The sequence below is a fragment of the Poecile atricapillus genome, chromosome 5 (assembly GCF_030490865.1).
Source record: "Poecile atricapillus isolate bPoeAtr1 chromosome 5, bPoeAtr1.hap1, whole genome shotgun sequence".
NCBI classification, from domain to species: domain Eukaryota; kingdom Metazoa; phylum Chordata; class Aves; order Passeriformes; family Paridae; genus Poecile; species Poecile atricapillus.
The window spans coordinates 10,371,870-10,387,320 of NC_081253.1; the positions used below are offsets into that span (position 1 = coordinate 10,371,870).

Sequence of the window (15,451 nt, forward strand, 5' to 3'; positions counted from 1 at the left end):
AGGTGTCAAATGTTCACTGAAGTTGGAAGGTACTTTTCTCTAAAGCCTGTCAGTCAAAATAGGGAAGCTATGTTTCTCTGAATATGTAAAACCAGAGCCTTCTGAGTCTACTAAAGCTCATCCTTAGTCCTAAATTCCTGCCTGTCCATCCCAAGTACTGGGAAGAAACTTGTCCTCCCTACCCTGACCGCACTTTCATAACAAACGTTGGTGGAGAAAGTCCTGGTGCTAGACATCAGCTTGGTTTGCCTCAGCCCTTTATAATAAGGCTCTAAATTCTGTGTGAGGTGCCTCCCTGTAAGTTTACTGAGAAAAGGCACATCCATGTGTGTATTTTGTGCTCAAAACACTGCTGCCTGACCACACTGTACAACTGAGTCTTGAATGTGTTGAAACTACAAATACAGAACATTTGTTTTCAGGAGGAGTGTGTCTGAGCAGACCCAGAGCTGCATTTCTCAAAGGGATAGCTAACAGACTTGGCTCTTCTGAATTTTAGCAAATCAAAGACATTTGTTAAAATACAAAATGAAATAAATATGGAAATAATTATATATTTATTTTAGTATTACCCCTTACCATGTAAGAAACCATATAGGTTTCAAAGTCTTCATGCTGATGGCAAAGACTCCAATAAACATTTCTCAAATTAAAGCTGGATTGTAACACATGTCAAGGAGCAGGTTGCCCAGCAAAGTTGTGCAGTCTCATGCCTGGAGGTATTCAAGTTCAGACTGGCTAAGCATCTGAGCAATCTGATCTGACCTTATAGCTGATCCTGCTTTGAACAGAAGGTCTAAAGACCTTCCTGAGGATATTTAAGACCCTCCTGGATCTTGCTTTTATACTTGCAGTTGTCAAAGACCTTTCTTCACAAAATAATAACATTATTGACTTAACCTCCCATCAGAAGACAAAGGGTTGAGCTTATCTGCCAGGATTCAAATCAGAAATGATCCTGCTGTGATTTAAACCTTGAGTCTTAGATTATAAACTCTATCTGAATACAATTTGTACAAATTATTTTTAATAATGACATTTAGGGAAACAAAGATACCCTGCATTCCTCTGAATTTATCTCCCAAAGTCTTAAATTTAACTGTCAGACTCAGGCCTCAACTACAATCTTAACTGAACCGTGCAAGGGTTCTGACTCTTAAAGCATTTAAGTAGTTTATGATTTCCCATTTTCCATGGGAAAGGATGCTCTTGAAAGAAGCCCAACTTCATTCTAAGGGGTTTTATTTCCTTTAATGAATGTCAACGAACAAAATGTCCATTACACTCAGCTTCCAGTGAGCAGATCCACACAGCAGATGCACTGATACATAAACAAGTTCCAGGAGACTTTTTTAAATAATGCTGTGGTGCTGAGCACACAGCCCTCAGACACAAGGACTGAGCCTTGTGATTCCTTGTGTAGCTCTGTACAAGCACTAATAATATTGGGAGACCTGCAAGTCTGTGACACATCCAAGTTAAGCAGTATCTTCTTTTAAAGGGCTGACTGGTCCCAAAATTTCCATGTTGAGCTCTTCTCTATTGTTATGATCAGCTCTCTTAAATAAGCAATTTCCTTAGCTGACTGATCTCTCTAGGGAGATTTTGTAACATGTTTCTGCTCCAAAATCGAAACAGCCTGATGTGAGATTGAGCTAATGATTTATAGCAGACAGTGTGTCAGATGGAAGTGGACTTGTGCTGCCAAAGCTGTTGAATGAGCCAACAACGAGCTTAGTGTAAAATATGACTTATTTAGGCAAGGTAGAGCCTTTACACTACAATATTTCTTTATAATTCACTTTACAATAACAGCAAGGAATATTCATTCCTTTCATGACATGTACTGGATGTATATTGATACAGTTATCAAATTTATGATTCTGAACATTTTAGCTGTGTGATAGCCCCAGGTCTGTGACCACCTTTGAAAAAGAAACTTGGTTTTCCTACTGGCTAGAGCTGGGTGCTATGACAGAGTCAGAAGAATAACACAATATTCAACAAGGGTATCTGTCTCTAGAGAAATAATCTGTTCTGCAGCTATGCCACAAGCTTGCCACATGCTTTTGGGCATATTGCTTCATGTTTCCATGCCTACTATGCAGGGGCTTTTTGATGATCAGTATTTAGTGAATACTTTGGATATTAGTGCTGTCTTTTACTTTTTTAAAGACAGAAACAAACCTACTACCTAACTGGGGGCTGATTTTGACCAGCCTTGTTTGTCTTTTACAAATCCTTTGGGATTTCTACTGTTCCTGATGTTGTATTTTGTGTGCATATATATTACACACATAGAAGTATCGTGGTGATTAGTAAGCTCTATGGTGGATATATGCAAAAGAATGAGAGCAACGTCATTAGACCCTGAAAAGCCTAAAGTTAAATGTTAGTGTTTTTATTACTCTCAGCATTGGTGCATGTGCTGTGTTTTGCAGCCTTCTCCGCTGCTGGAAAGTGATAAACCAAGTACTCAAGGACACACACACATATATAAGCATGTTGCACACAGTCATGCAAGTAGTGTAACATGAATTCAATAATACCTACTCCTCTGCTCCATTTCATACTTGACTTGGGATGGGGAAGTTACTTTCTATGAGGATGGTGTTGTTTCTATGCCTTTAGCAGAGTCTGTGTGAGCACAGTCTCACCAAGCACAAATGAGAAAATAGACGTTTGAGAACAAGGTCTGATCTTCACTAACTCCAATAGTCATCGAATGTAATGGTAGGATTATTAATTGCTGCTACGAAGAGCTTGGTTCTGGTTCCACAAGTCACATATGTGCAAGCTATATTAGCATTTATTTTCTGCCCTGAAATTCTGTTACAAGGAAACGTGGTAGCAAAACCAGCAGTGCACAGTGACCCTTTCAGCAGTATGAATGCATTGTGGGAGATCCTGAGGAATCTGGCGCAGTGCTCACCACTCAGACAGAGAGGACCCAGTGGTCAGGGTTCTGTGTTCCCTCTCTGGAAAAGTTAAGTGCAGACATCTGGGAAGCAGACAGTGAACCGAGACACCATAGACATTTTGACACTGAATATTGCAGCTCAGAAGTGCAAATATGAATGATTCTGAAGTTCTTCTTTTGAAAAACATCAGATTGTATCTTTCAGTATCCATGTGATTCCCTGTTTACAGTTGGGTCAAGAATGCAGTGAATTTCCTAAGAATATGTGGGTGGACTTGCTCTGTAACCTTCAACCTTTCAAATTCCTCTGGACTGCTAGAGTATTTTTGTCACTGGTTTTATGGTTAAAGGGCAGCTACACTGCTGGTAAAGGAAGAGATGACTTATATTGTTGCTGTTGTAGTTCAAGACTATAGTAACCACCACTGTCAGCTTCCCACTAATGCATAGTGGCAAAACTCTGCAGCCATACCAAAACTTTTCACAGACAGATAAAAATGTGTAGAGGAAAACCAGCTTACTCTGCTCTATGCATCAGTGCTGGTACACTAATCCAGGTTTATCCCTTGAATGGCCATGTAGTTTCAATGTTATTTCTGCTGGGAGGAATTCCAGTAGAACTCTGTGCATAGTTGCTTTTTCCTGATGCTTACCTTCAGCTCTTTTTTTGAGAAGAATATAAATATCTTGACAATTGCAACAAAATTCCTGTGTTTTACCTAGTTACTCAAAAATGATTAATCACAACTTCTGCATGCAAACATGGGGTTCCTAGGACCCAAACTCACTCCAATGGAGACTAATCCTGATGGCCCTACTAGAGAAATTCCTAAAATTTATTCTGCTTTTCAGTGGGCAGGTTTGGGAGCTCTAATTCGATCAGTTATCAAAGCAGATATCTAATGTGCGGCACATGAGTAATCTGAACAGCTTGTTGATTCAGGCTCGGGAGCAGATGGTTTAGAAAAAGGCTCCTGAGAATGCATTATATATTTGTTTGTTCCATTAGGCCTGTGGCAGAAGGAGATGTTCTTGTGCTGAGGGCATTTGCGTGGGAGTGGTGAGCTCTGGTTTCGTTCCCAGCTCCATTCTCCTGTGTGTCCTTGGGCAAGGTCATTTTACACTCCCGTGCCTCAGTTACCCCAACAGCACACAGCAATGGTCTGGGCCACCAGTATTTGTGAGGTACTTTATCCATGGGTCTCAAAAGGGCAGTTTTTAAATAACTTAGTTTTATGTCAGAATTGTCAGGAGGGCTGATGTGGTGAGAGTGTTCTGCAGCGTATTTTACGGGGGAGGTGTAAATTTCAAAGTCTGGACTAACAAATCTTTACCATAGGGTCCGTGCCTCTGCTGGGGAGGCTGTTTGATTAGGAGAAACCTCGTGTTCATTTCAGTTTCTCTAGTTGTTTTGCAGGAAAACGCAGGCATTCTCTAGTTTAACTTTATCCTAACCCTGTGGTACATGAACTGCAGGGTGTGCATTAGTTACAGGTGTTAAGGGGTAACATCTACTTGTAGCACTCCTCTCCCTTGGAAAAAGAGCTGCAGGGCATGGTTTTCCAAGCAAAGCAGCAAGGTCTGCCATGACCCCGAGCCCTGTCAGCGATAGTGCCAAGTTCAGTTATGACCTTTTATGGTTTTGCTTTTCTCCTGCTGATGGATTTCAAATGAAAGCTTTGCCAGTGCTGTCGGCATGGACAGTGTTCAACTGGCTTTTGCAGCATATTAAATACCTTCCCTGGCTAAACAGCTTGTGGAATGGAATTAAATTGTTTCTTTCTGTCTGTTCTTTATCTGGCAGACAAATATCACAATAGCTAATAATAGTATTATACAGTAATATGATAACTGGATTTAGAAAGAAAACAAACCAATTTTGAGAACAGATAAAGAAAACTGCTTCAGAGACATTGTTTCGGTGCTGTCTCTGTTCATAAAAGAAAAAGAAAACTTTTCAGAGGCTGTGGTTATACTGTTCTCAGTTTTCAGAGGCTTTTTGCTGGAACCGTATCTCTGCTTAAGAGCCAGGGCCATGCGAGCTCTTAACACACAGCAAACTCTATTGCCTCCCCTTGGCTCAGCCTGACCCTCACAGCAAGTAGCACAACAATTTCCATTTCCCTGCACTCAGATAAGGAGATTGCTGCCTTTTTTGGTCTCTTGGAATGGTTCTTGTGTTCTGAGGGCTCTGTAAACTGAGCCATGAGGAGAAGGCAGTGAGGTCTAGATAGCACAGTCTCATGTCACGTGGGTGTCTTGGATGAGCTGTGGGTTCACCTCCCCTGCAGAAAGTCCCTTTGCCTATGCAAAGGAATTTTCACAGAATCACAGACTATTCTGAGTTGAAAGGGACCCACAAGGATCATCGAGTCCAACCCTTAAGTGAATGGCCTGTACAGGGATTGACCCCACAACCATGGTGTTATTAGCGATATGTTCTATCACCAATACACCACTGAAAAAAAAGGCAATGACATCAACTCAAATTTGTCTGATAAATTGCAATGATTTAAAGGCCAAGCACGCTTATGTTTTATGCTTCTCAGAGTGCACAAATACAAATTAATTAAAGCTTACTTCAGGCTGTATATCAAAGCCTGTTTACCAAAATATTTCTGAGAATTTATCTGAGGAAGGAGTGCAGCTGAACTCAGTTGGAGAGTAAATAACAAGTGTGTGTTTCAGTGCTGATATGGTCTTAAAAGTGGCTTAAACATTTCATGTGGGTCAGCTCATCACATTATCATTTGCTCAAAGGAATACATGCCACAAAGAATAAGCTGGAATCTGACCTCCTTGCTTTTGGGGTAGCAGTAATTTACGCCTCCCTCTGTTGAGAAACAGGGGGTTTTAATCTGTGTCTGGTTTTGCTGGAGCACAAAGGGCTACAAAGCAGTATAAACACACTTCCTCTGGAAGTACTGCTGGTGTCAGCAACTTAATGCAGTCTGTGCTGCTGTGCAAACTGTCCCTGAGTCAGGTTTGAGGGCAAATTAGCTGCTTATCCAGCTCCTTTGCCTGCCACAAGGCCTTGGAAGCCAGCTTGGGGCAACCCTACTCCTATTCCTAGAGAGATTTACGTGCAGAGGCATTGGAGTTTGTAGAATTCTGACCAGGTTCAACAGGACTGTGTAGACACAGCCAGTCTGACCATAATAATCTAGAATATCACAAGTCTTTATTTAGAGCTTATGTACATGCTGTAAATTAGCCAAGGCTGGAGTACCCCTAGTTTCATATAGTTAAGATACCTTATGGTGGCTTTCTTTTGTTGCATGTAACACTGAAATTAAAGTTAGAGCTCAGTATTTTAAATTAGTTCCTTCTCCTATAGAAATGTACACAAGTGAATTTTTTGGCTGCTCTCCCTTCATTCTTGTTCACATATTGGATTGTAGCTATGGATTGTTCCAGAAGAGGAAGAACAAAATTGTGGTCCATTAAAGCCAATGTAAAGCCTTCATAATATAAGCCTAAGTATGAAATATGATTGTGCATGTCAAAAACTGCACATGACATGAAGCAGAATATTGGAGATGGGCAGCTCAGGGACATTAATGGTATAGTAAATACTAAAACAGAAGGACAAAATAGAGAACTGTGCTTGTCTTCCACACCCCTCCTCAACTCGTGGAATGTTTTTATTGGAGGCAGTTAATTGTGCTGATAGAGATTTCATATTCCAGAAGGGAATGGGAATGTAGTTTGGCAAAATATTCTAGCTTTCAATACAGACAGATGAATACAGAGTAACCTTTAAAATCCCCATAGAATAAACTATTGAGAAACAGAGCAGACACATGGAGAGACCATCTGCAGATTCTCTGAATTTGCAGAGCTGTAGCATACCATCCAGTCTGATATCGAGTCATTTTTAAGCATGGTAAAATGGCACATATACATCTGTCATATTAAAAAAGAGCAAAGATTAGGCTTTCATTCCTGTTTATGATCTCCCATAGCAGCTACTACAGTATTTATACACTGAACAGATCTGCAAGCAGCAGCACATGATAGACTTCAAACGGAAACGTGCATCTTTCTGGCTCACTAGAATTCAGCCAAGGTTGCAGGTTTTCATCTCTGCTTATTGGGAAAAATATCTTAGGAATACAGAAATGTTCCCAAGTCTAGCAGATACTAGTCTGAAGCCATGCAGCATTTCCTTTGCCACTGATGTCCCCTTGGCCATGAATGTCTTCTCTGCAGTGCTCACATACCTAAGCCTTGCTTCTGTAAACCATGCTGGCCAGAGGGACTCCAGTTTCCTAGGTGAGTCATGAGAAGAGAGCTCACTGAGGAAACTGAGGCCTAGGAAACTGATAAATCATGCCCAGAGTTTCATTTGAAACAGAAGTGTGTTTAAAGTCAGCAATGAGAGAGTGTATTTTCATGTCCTGCACAGGAAGCAGGCTACTGTGTTCTGCAAATACTGAAACATAGGCACACCTTCTTCATATAAATTCAGTGCACGGTAGTAAAGCACCCTAACACTTTATTTTTAAAGCAATACATACATCCAGATTTGGCTCACAGAATAGCTTATTTCAGAGAATCTGCACTGCTTTGAAAACCTCAATAGATGCCACTGTAAGGTGATGGACTACTGGCTTGGCTTTTTCTTCAAAGTATTTTCCTCCTGGTATCTGCAACTGCTCTGGATTCAGGATAAATCAGCTGTTACTTATTCAAGTTCTGTCTGCATTTTGAGATGATGCAGTGATGGTTACACAGGAGGAAAACAAGACACAGGGCTGAATATTACACTTCTGTAAAAATTTTGAGGACAGATAATCATTCCCAGCAAGGTCTGCATGGATAATAAGTTGTAGTGAAAAGAAGATGCTGTTGCCACTGGCTGACTAAAATCATACAATCCGTATGTGCCATGCCAGCAGCTCTCTGATGGCTGCTATGGGTATGGTACAAATGTGCTGACACTGCAAATGGTGTGGGTGCTGAATCCTCACTTCCTGCAGCTCCAGGGAGACTGGGACAGGACCAGAACAGGGAAGAAGGGTGCTGCTGTTTGGGCACCAGGAGAACAAGATTCAGTTCTCATCTTTGTTTCAGTCTCTCTTTCTAATCTTAGACAAATCATGTAACTCCTCTGTGATTCAGTTCAGTACATATCTACTCTATAAATTCATGCTTGCTAATAGCCCCTATATTCTGCCAGAAAATGAGGTGAGTAAAATGTGACCACTAAGCAGGACAATAAGCTGTTCCACAGGACATCTGGCCTCTGACATGTGTTTAACAAGAGATGTGCTGTGTAATGATGACTCCTAGTGGAATGGTGTTTTAAGTGTTGCCAAAATGAATGAAGATAATCTTGATTCTGGCAGTCACTTTTTCTTCCACCTGGAGGTTCTCATACTTAACACAGCATCACACTTGGTGTCCACCTCCCTTCCCCCCTCTCAGTCTTTTTCCTCATACTTGAAAATTTCTATTTATATACCTTCTAATATGTTTAAGCTTTGGAGGGAGATGTATTTTTCATCACAACTGAACTAAATTTTTTTTTCAGGGAAGTCATTGGTCAATGACTCTTCCAAATAGTGAACTGATGCTTAACTATCTTGATCATATTAGACTTCTCTAATTTCCCTCTGTATGAGTTAAACCACAGCAATCAGAGGAGAGGTTCCTCTGTCCAAGAACTAAAGGCATGTTTCTGACAAACTGTGGCTATTTCTGTCAGTGCAGTAATTTTCCTAGGAATGATAATTTGAGTATAGAGGGATATAGTCTGTCACAGTGAGGCTTTGATCAAAGTCTACAACAGCTTTCCCCAGCATTTGGATGTTTTTATTGCTGAGAAAGTGGCAGTATTTTTTGGCTGCTTTGTCAGCTCTGCCTTTCCTACAGAGAAAATGATAATGTCTATTAGCAGCTAGAAAAAGCAAAATAGGACAGGAATTTATCAGTCCATGTTCAATGTAACCACTGTTTGTAGGATCTTACACTTTCTATCTTTTTCTTTTCATCTTCTCTCATTTACCCTATCCTTTGATTTCTCTTTCAACCTTTGGCCACAAGTTCATCCACATCAACATCATCATTATTTTGTAGGTTTTGCTAGATTATTTCTGAGAGGATTATTTCCAGAGAAGGTATTTTTTCCCTTAAAAGTCTTTTGAAGTGCTTAACTTCCACAGTTATTTTCTAGAAATTTCTTTTAAAAGTCATCACTTTTCTGTCTTAGAAGAACATTAATTGCAATAATTAATCATTAGACTAAATCTTGAAAACATCATATAACTGCAAAGCTTTTGTATTTTCTCAGATGTTTGCATAGTTGGCTGCACATCTGCACACCAGGTTCTGGTGATATTGAATCCACTCATCTAAATAAGGACTTCAGCAGCAATCCTCTAACTGAGGAAATACAGAAGTTTCTATCTTCCACTTCCTCAACGATTTCCAAAATGCATATGAGATTTTAAAAATCTCACTGTTTAAATTATATATTCTTAAGTTGAAATCCTTCATAGCAAAATGTGCACTAGACTTCCAAAAACTGCACATAGATGAATTTGTTCACTAAATTGTTGGCAGATAAACTTGCCACCCTTCAAGGCCTTGTTTCCATGCCAACAAACTGGTTCTAGTATTTCTGCTACCCAGATGTATTTGGATGAGTGGCACTTTCTGAGGCTGTGAGAGGTGAGCAGTGGCCCTGAAGTGTGGAAGCAGATGAAGGGAGCTGAAGAAAGCACATCACAGCTACAGGACTGTTATAGGGGTATTCCTCTAAGGAAGATCACCGAGGAGTGGTTTGCACTATTGTGGGACATTGCAGATGTAGCTGGGACTGGTTTCAGTCTCTGCAGTTGCTGTAATGATAGCTGTGTAGCAGAGCAATGGGATGGAAAGAGAAGGGCTGTTAGCTAGGGCCAGGAATCCCCTGCTGGAAGTTCTCTGATCCTCACGGTGTGCATTGTGTGCGTTGTTGCAGATAAACCAGACCCACCTGCCGGAACTCCCTGTGCGTCGGACATTCGGAGCTCCTCCCTCACCCTCTCGTGGTACGGCTCCTCTTACGATGGTGGCAGCGCCGTGCAGTCCTACACCGTGGAGATCTGGAACTCGGTGGATAACAAATGGACAGACCTCACCACCTGCCGCAGCACCTCTTTCAACGTGCAGGACCTGCAGGCTGACCGCGAGTACAAATTCCGCGTGCGAGCTGCTAACGTGTACGGCATCAGTGAGCCCAGCCAAGAGTCTGAGCTGGTAAAAGTTGGAGAGAAACAGGAAGGTTAGTTCTTATGAGGAAAAAAGCATCTCAATTCAATTAAACTCTTCCTTAAGAGTTCCTTAGCGAGGCCAGAGAGCTGCACACCCTCCTTCCCACATGTCTCTGTGGTGAATGCTTGTGCTGGGCTGTAACTGTGCTCAAGTCCTTCACAGACTTCATTTGGGGGTCTGAGCACATCAGTTTTGCATACTTGCAGTGTGGAAACTTGGCTTCAGGGATCCCAAATCCCTGCCTTGTGAAAGCAAGCACTAATTCCCATTCTGGCTTGCTGGGCGAGTGCTGGCTGACAGAATTCTGCAGTTCAGTGCACAGGTAATGGGAAATGAAACCTTTCACAGATGTTACACATTCAGTTCATGCCCAGTTGGAAAATGATGGTTGGAGGCTTACCTGAAATACACCAGTGGGTTCATTATAGTTTATACTGGATACACCATGGAAAAACAAACCATAAACACTATCCCAAATTTGTTTTTGGAAATAATAAATGTGCTTGCTGCTAGCCAAGCACAGAGTATGCAGCAGAAAATAAACTGGCATCTTGCAGCTAGCTGTATTTCCCATGCTTTCAATCCCAGCATGCTAGTGTACCTCACTCCTCTGCCCCCTAGTGAATTCAAGGCTATCCTACTTAGCATGTTGGTTTTGCAGCATTATGGATGCCAAAAATATTTTTTAGGGTTTTTTGGTTACATTTGCATGTAATTTTAAAAATATTTCTCAGGATCTTTTACCTCTTAATTTTTGCTTAAGTTCTTCTCAAAGGGCTAATAGGAAGAGTTGGATCGCTGTGGAAATTAGTCAGGAAATGGTACAAAACTTGTGAACACACAAACATCAGCATTATTTTTCAAAACCAGAAAGTGACCACATATTTTTGTGCACACCTCCATCTACCTACTGTGCAAGGATGACTTTGGCAGTCACCTTACCAAAAGCCTCAGACCAGGAATTATGAATTTTACCATTTTTCCTGTCTTTGAGGAGTGAACTGTGTGTTGTATCTCTCGTCTTCATTTACGTGTGCAGGGCTCTGGAGCTTGAGGTGTTCTACATAATCCTTGTGAAGTTATCTTTTATTGCTAAAGGAAGACAAAATGATAGCAAAGTGATGCAGCATCACACAACTGTGTAAGCCTCTCAAACAAAAGTAAATCGTATTTCTCTTCAAGTGTTAAATGGGATGCATGCTGAGGAATTACTTCCTTCTATTTGCGATTTAAAACCAATCTAAATCAAGATGCACCTTCTCTTCAAAGTGGGGAAAATAACATTAGAAGTAGCAATAAAATTGAAAGGAAGCTAGATGTTATTGGCTCTTCATAATAAAATTCCATGCGTTTGAATGCTCTCTTTAGTTGCAGGACAAGCATCTAGGGTTGGAGACCTGACTCTTCTCTACGCTTTTCCAAGAGCAACCACTACCTATACTGGACCAAAGCAAACAAGTTGTTTTTCCATTTAAGTCTGAGCATTTTCTTACATAGATTTAGTACAAAAGGCTAGAAAGTGTGTGAGTCATTGGAATACACGTTAAAAAAAAACCAAAAAAACAACAGCAACTAAAGTTGTTTTGAGCAAAAAGAAAATGTATTCTGTTTGCAGGAGGGGGGAGGTTGTCTTTGTGCTCTCAATTCCAGGGCTTATTGATTTCAACTCTTAGTATTGCAGATCGCATGGAAGAAGAGCAAATCATTTAAAGTGTGATTTTTTCAAGTGTGTGAATATAACTGGTGCTTTAATTAAAGGCAGTGGAAAATGCTTGTGTTCAGCACCTGTCAAAGTCCGGACTTTAAGCTGCCATCTATGTAAACACTTAGCTGAGTAACTCAGGATTTTCTAGGCTGCCAGGAAGTCTGATTACTGATTTTCATACTGAGGTGGCCAGCACATATTAGCAATGTCAGTATGATCTTAGTGAAGAAAGGCATGGCTAAATGTTCACTGTGCATTTAAAGAAAACTAAAATAATGTTGTAAGTCACCACAGATTAAAGCATACATTGCCATGTTTGAGGAAAATTTGGTACTGTTGACTCACTTCCGAGAAAGGTTTCAGCACAGCTACTCAGCACTTACCAAACTCAGATATGTACCACTTATATAATTTAGGCTCCTTCTGGTGGACCAAAATGTTTCTGTTCCGTGGCTTCAATGCAGTGTCACTGCAGGACCGGGCACTGACTTCTTGCCTAAGCAGAATTTGGCAGACATCACCTACTGGCAGCCTGGCTGGGAGCAGCTCCCTTACACAGCCCTTAAAAGGGGAGGAAAATGCGATGTGCTCTGTGCAGGAGTGGTTTGTAGCTGAGGAAGATCTGAGGACAGCTACCCTGGGTGGGGAAGGCTCCCTTCCCTCCCCGCTCTTCTGGTATATCTCTGCAAACCAGCTTGTCTGTGCAGGAATATGCAACTCCAGAAAAAAAAAGGAGAGGAAGGCTTTAGCAACAGACTTTACTCACTTGATTGGCTTTGCTACCAGCACACAGATGCAGCATTTTGTGTAGGATGTGAAAGGGTGATGCCTCAGACCAGCTATCTGCTCCCCCAGCCCCCTTTATTTCTGTTGTTTTCTTCTCATCCTCTTCATCAAACTCTGTGCTCTAAAGCACCTAAGAGCACCCAGAGTACTGCATTAATGTTCTGTAACACAGATCTGTTGACACAGGGGGGATAAATCCCTTGGTTAGTCTTGAACTCCATGATGGCAGAGTGCAGCTTCAGCAGCTACGGGAGAATGAACAGGTCACTAGGTAACAAACAGCCTTTGCAGTTTCTCAAAACAGTGGTCACAGCCACAGGTGTTAGGAGCAAGCCCAAGCCGTGTGAGTAATGTATAATATAACAACATTTCAGCTATAGCCCCTTTCCCCTCACAGCCACAGGCAAAGAGCAGTGCTATGGGCTGTTCATGTACGTGAAAATCAGAAATTAAAATCAGGACATTCAAGCCAGCTTTTACTCTGACTTAGGTCACTGGGTTCACCTGTCTTTGAGTCTGCCTGCAGAACTGAGACTCCTTTTGAACCTCGATGATTACAGAATTCAGCCATGCTCAGGGGAATATGCGGTTCAGATTTGCTCTGGATCTTGAGTCTGAACAGTTTGTCTGGATGCTTTGCAGGGAATCTTTTCATGTACAAACTTGCCTAACTTTTGGCTTCACAATTCAAAAAAGGCCCATTAAAGCCAAGAAAAAATTGTCATTGAACAAGAAGTGTTATTGATTTGAATATTTTTAATTTATTTTCTATTTCCCTGAGGCATTCTAAAGGTATTTCTTAGATTACTTTGAACTGATGCAATATGCTGATGTTTCTAGCAGGGAGGTAAAACTGACAAGTACTGAAAACCACAGGAACTTGATTTATTTATTTAAATGATTACTAGATTGTGACTGGATAGTCAATAATGATGAAGAAGTGGTGAAGAGATTTTAATTATGAAGTTAATGCACTAACTCCCCAACTGCTTTTTTCTGCTTTGCCATAGGGTCTATCTGTTGTCCTTGTCACTGTGAATAATTTCAATATCTAATATAAGTGCCATATCCCATACAAAAAGTTATTAATGTGTTTTTATTTTCATCACAGAACCTAAAGAGGATGAAGCGGAGCTATCTGACGATGGTAAGAAGTGCATGTTTTAAACTGGACAAATGCAAATCTGTGTTCTTCATTCGTGTTTTCTGGAGGTTTTTAATCATGGTCCTTAATGCTTATTTGTAGAGGGGAAAGAAACAGAGGTCGAATATCGGACGGTTACGATCAACACTGAACAGAAGGTGTCAGATGTCTATAACATCGAAGAAAGACTGGGATCGTAAGTACTGGGCTGTGCTTTTGAGGACACAGTTTTCAAGGCTAGCAGCCAGTTACAAAGATCATGTGCATTTATTCTTTGTCTTGCACTTTCAGCATCCCAGTTGAGCTCCTTTGTGGTGGTAAAAATAGATTTTAACATATGTTGGCCTCCACTCCATAAAGATCTTTTGCTCCTATTAGCTGATAATTTTAAATAGGCACTACATGTATTTCTGTCAAGGAAAATGGAGCCCACAGATGAACAAAGCTAGAGGATTTATTTGTCTTTCAGTATCCTAAAAGCTATCTAAAAAAAAAAAAGTTACACATTGTGTACTTGCATTTCCATTAAATCCATTAGTGGTAATAAGATTATCCTGCCCACGGGCTGGAATCTCTGTTGACAGCAGCCATAATCCCAGGAGCATTTATACTATTGCTGAGAGAAGGTCAGTGATTAGCCTAGCTGTGTTTCTCAGGGCCCCAGCTCGTGGTGGTGTGAGCTGCAGGCCATAATAATCTTTCAGTGATCGGTGATGAAGGCCAGGGGATCCCCTGTGCTGCCATGAACAAATCCTGAGGAGCGTAACCCAGAGGTAGAATTGCACCTTACAGCAAAGGGAAATCACAGTACTGAAGCACTGAGCATTCAGGTTCTGATTCAACAAAAATCCTGTACCTGAGATGTCACATCTGCTGCCCCTTCAGAGGTGTATGACATATAGAAAACTGTGTCCAGAAAGACCTAAATTAAAGCCTGGTAGGAGTCACAATTTTTGAACCCTCCTATATAAGATTTTTTAACTGGAATGGCAAAGTATCTCTAAAACATGTGATATTCATTCAAAAGTTCTTGCAGATCAGTATAGAATAATACTTGATACTAAGACATTTTTATTTCATAATCCAAGTGTTTTGCTGGAATATTTAGTAGATTTTTCTGCTGGAATATTTAGTAAATCTTTGCTATTTGTGGTGGCCCATATATTGCAAAAACATTTTATGGAAAGTTTTATATTTTCAGGGGAAAATTTGGACAAGTCTTCAGGCTTGTTGAAAAGAAGACTGGAAAAGTTTGGGCAGGAAAATTTTTCAAAGCCTATTCTGCTAAGGAAAAAGAAAACATAAGGGATGAAATCAGCATCATGAACTGCCTACATCATCCAAAACTTGTCCAATGTGTAGATGCCTTTGAAGAAAAAGCCAACATTGTTATGGTTTTAGAAATGTAAGTATAAAGCAGAGCACACTAACGAAGTTAATAATGTTGAAAATAATTGTGTGTACAAAAGTAGCAACTTACAGACACAGGACTGTCAAACACTTCAGGATTTGCAGGGCCTGGATGGTTTTTAGATCTTGCAAGTTTTTCAATTATTTATCCATCTTGTGTAAAGTGTGTAAGTGAATCTGTGTCAATCTTTGAAAAATCAGTCAAAATGTGCTACAGTTGTTATTG

The 15,451-nt window shown here is 40.7% G+C and overlaps 1 protein-coding gene across 1 annotated transcript in view; it reads left to right on the forward strand.

The window, feature by feature from the left end:
- MYLK (myosin light chain kinase) overlaps positions 1-15,451 on the forward strand; it is a 195,829-nt gene that overhangs the window by 154,694 nt on the left and 25,684 nt on the right. The window contains exons 22-25 of the mRNA XM_058839679.1: positions 9,888-10,190; positions 13,783-13,818; positions 13,918-14,011; positions 15,017-15,220. Coding sequence (XP_058695662.1) covers positions 9,888-10,190; positions 13,783-13,818; positions 13,918-14,011; positions 15,017-15,220 — 637 coding nt within the window. The remainder of the gene's footprint in view (positions 1-9,887; positions 10,191-13,782; positions 13,819-13,917; positions 14,012-15,016; positions 15,221-15,451) is intronic.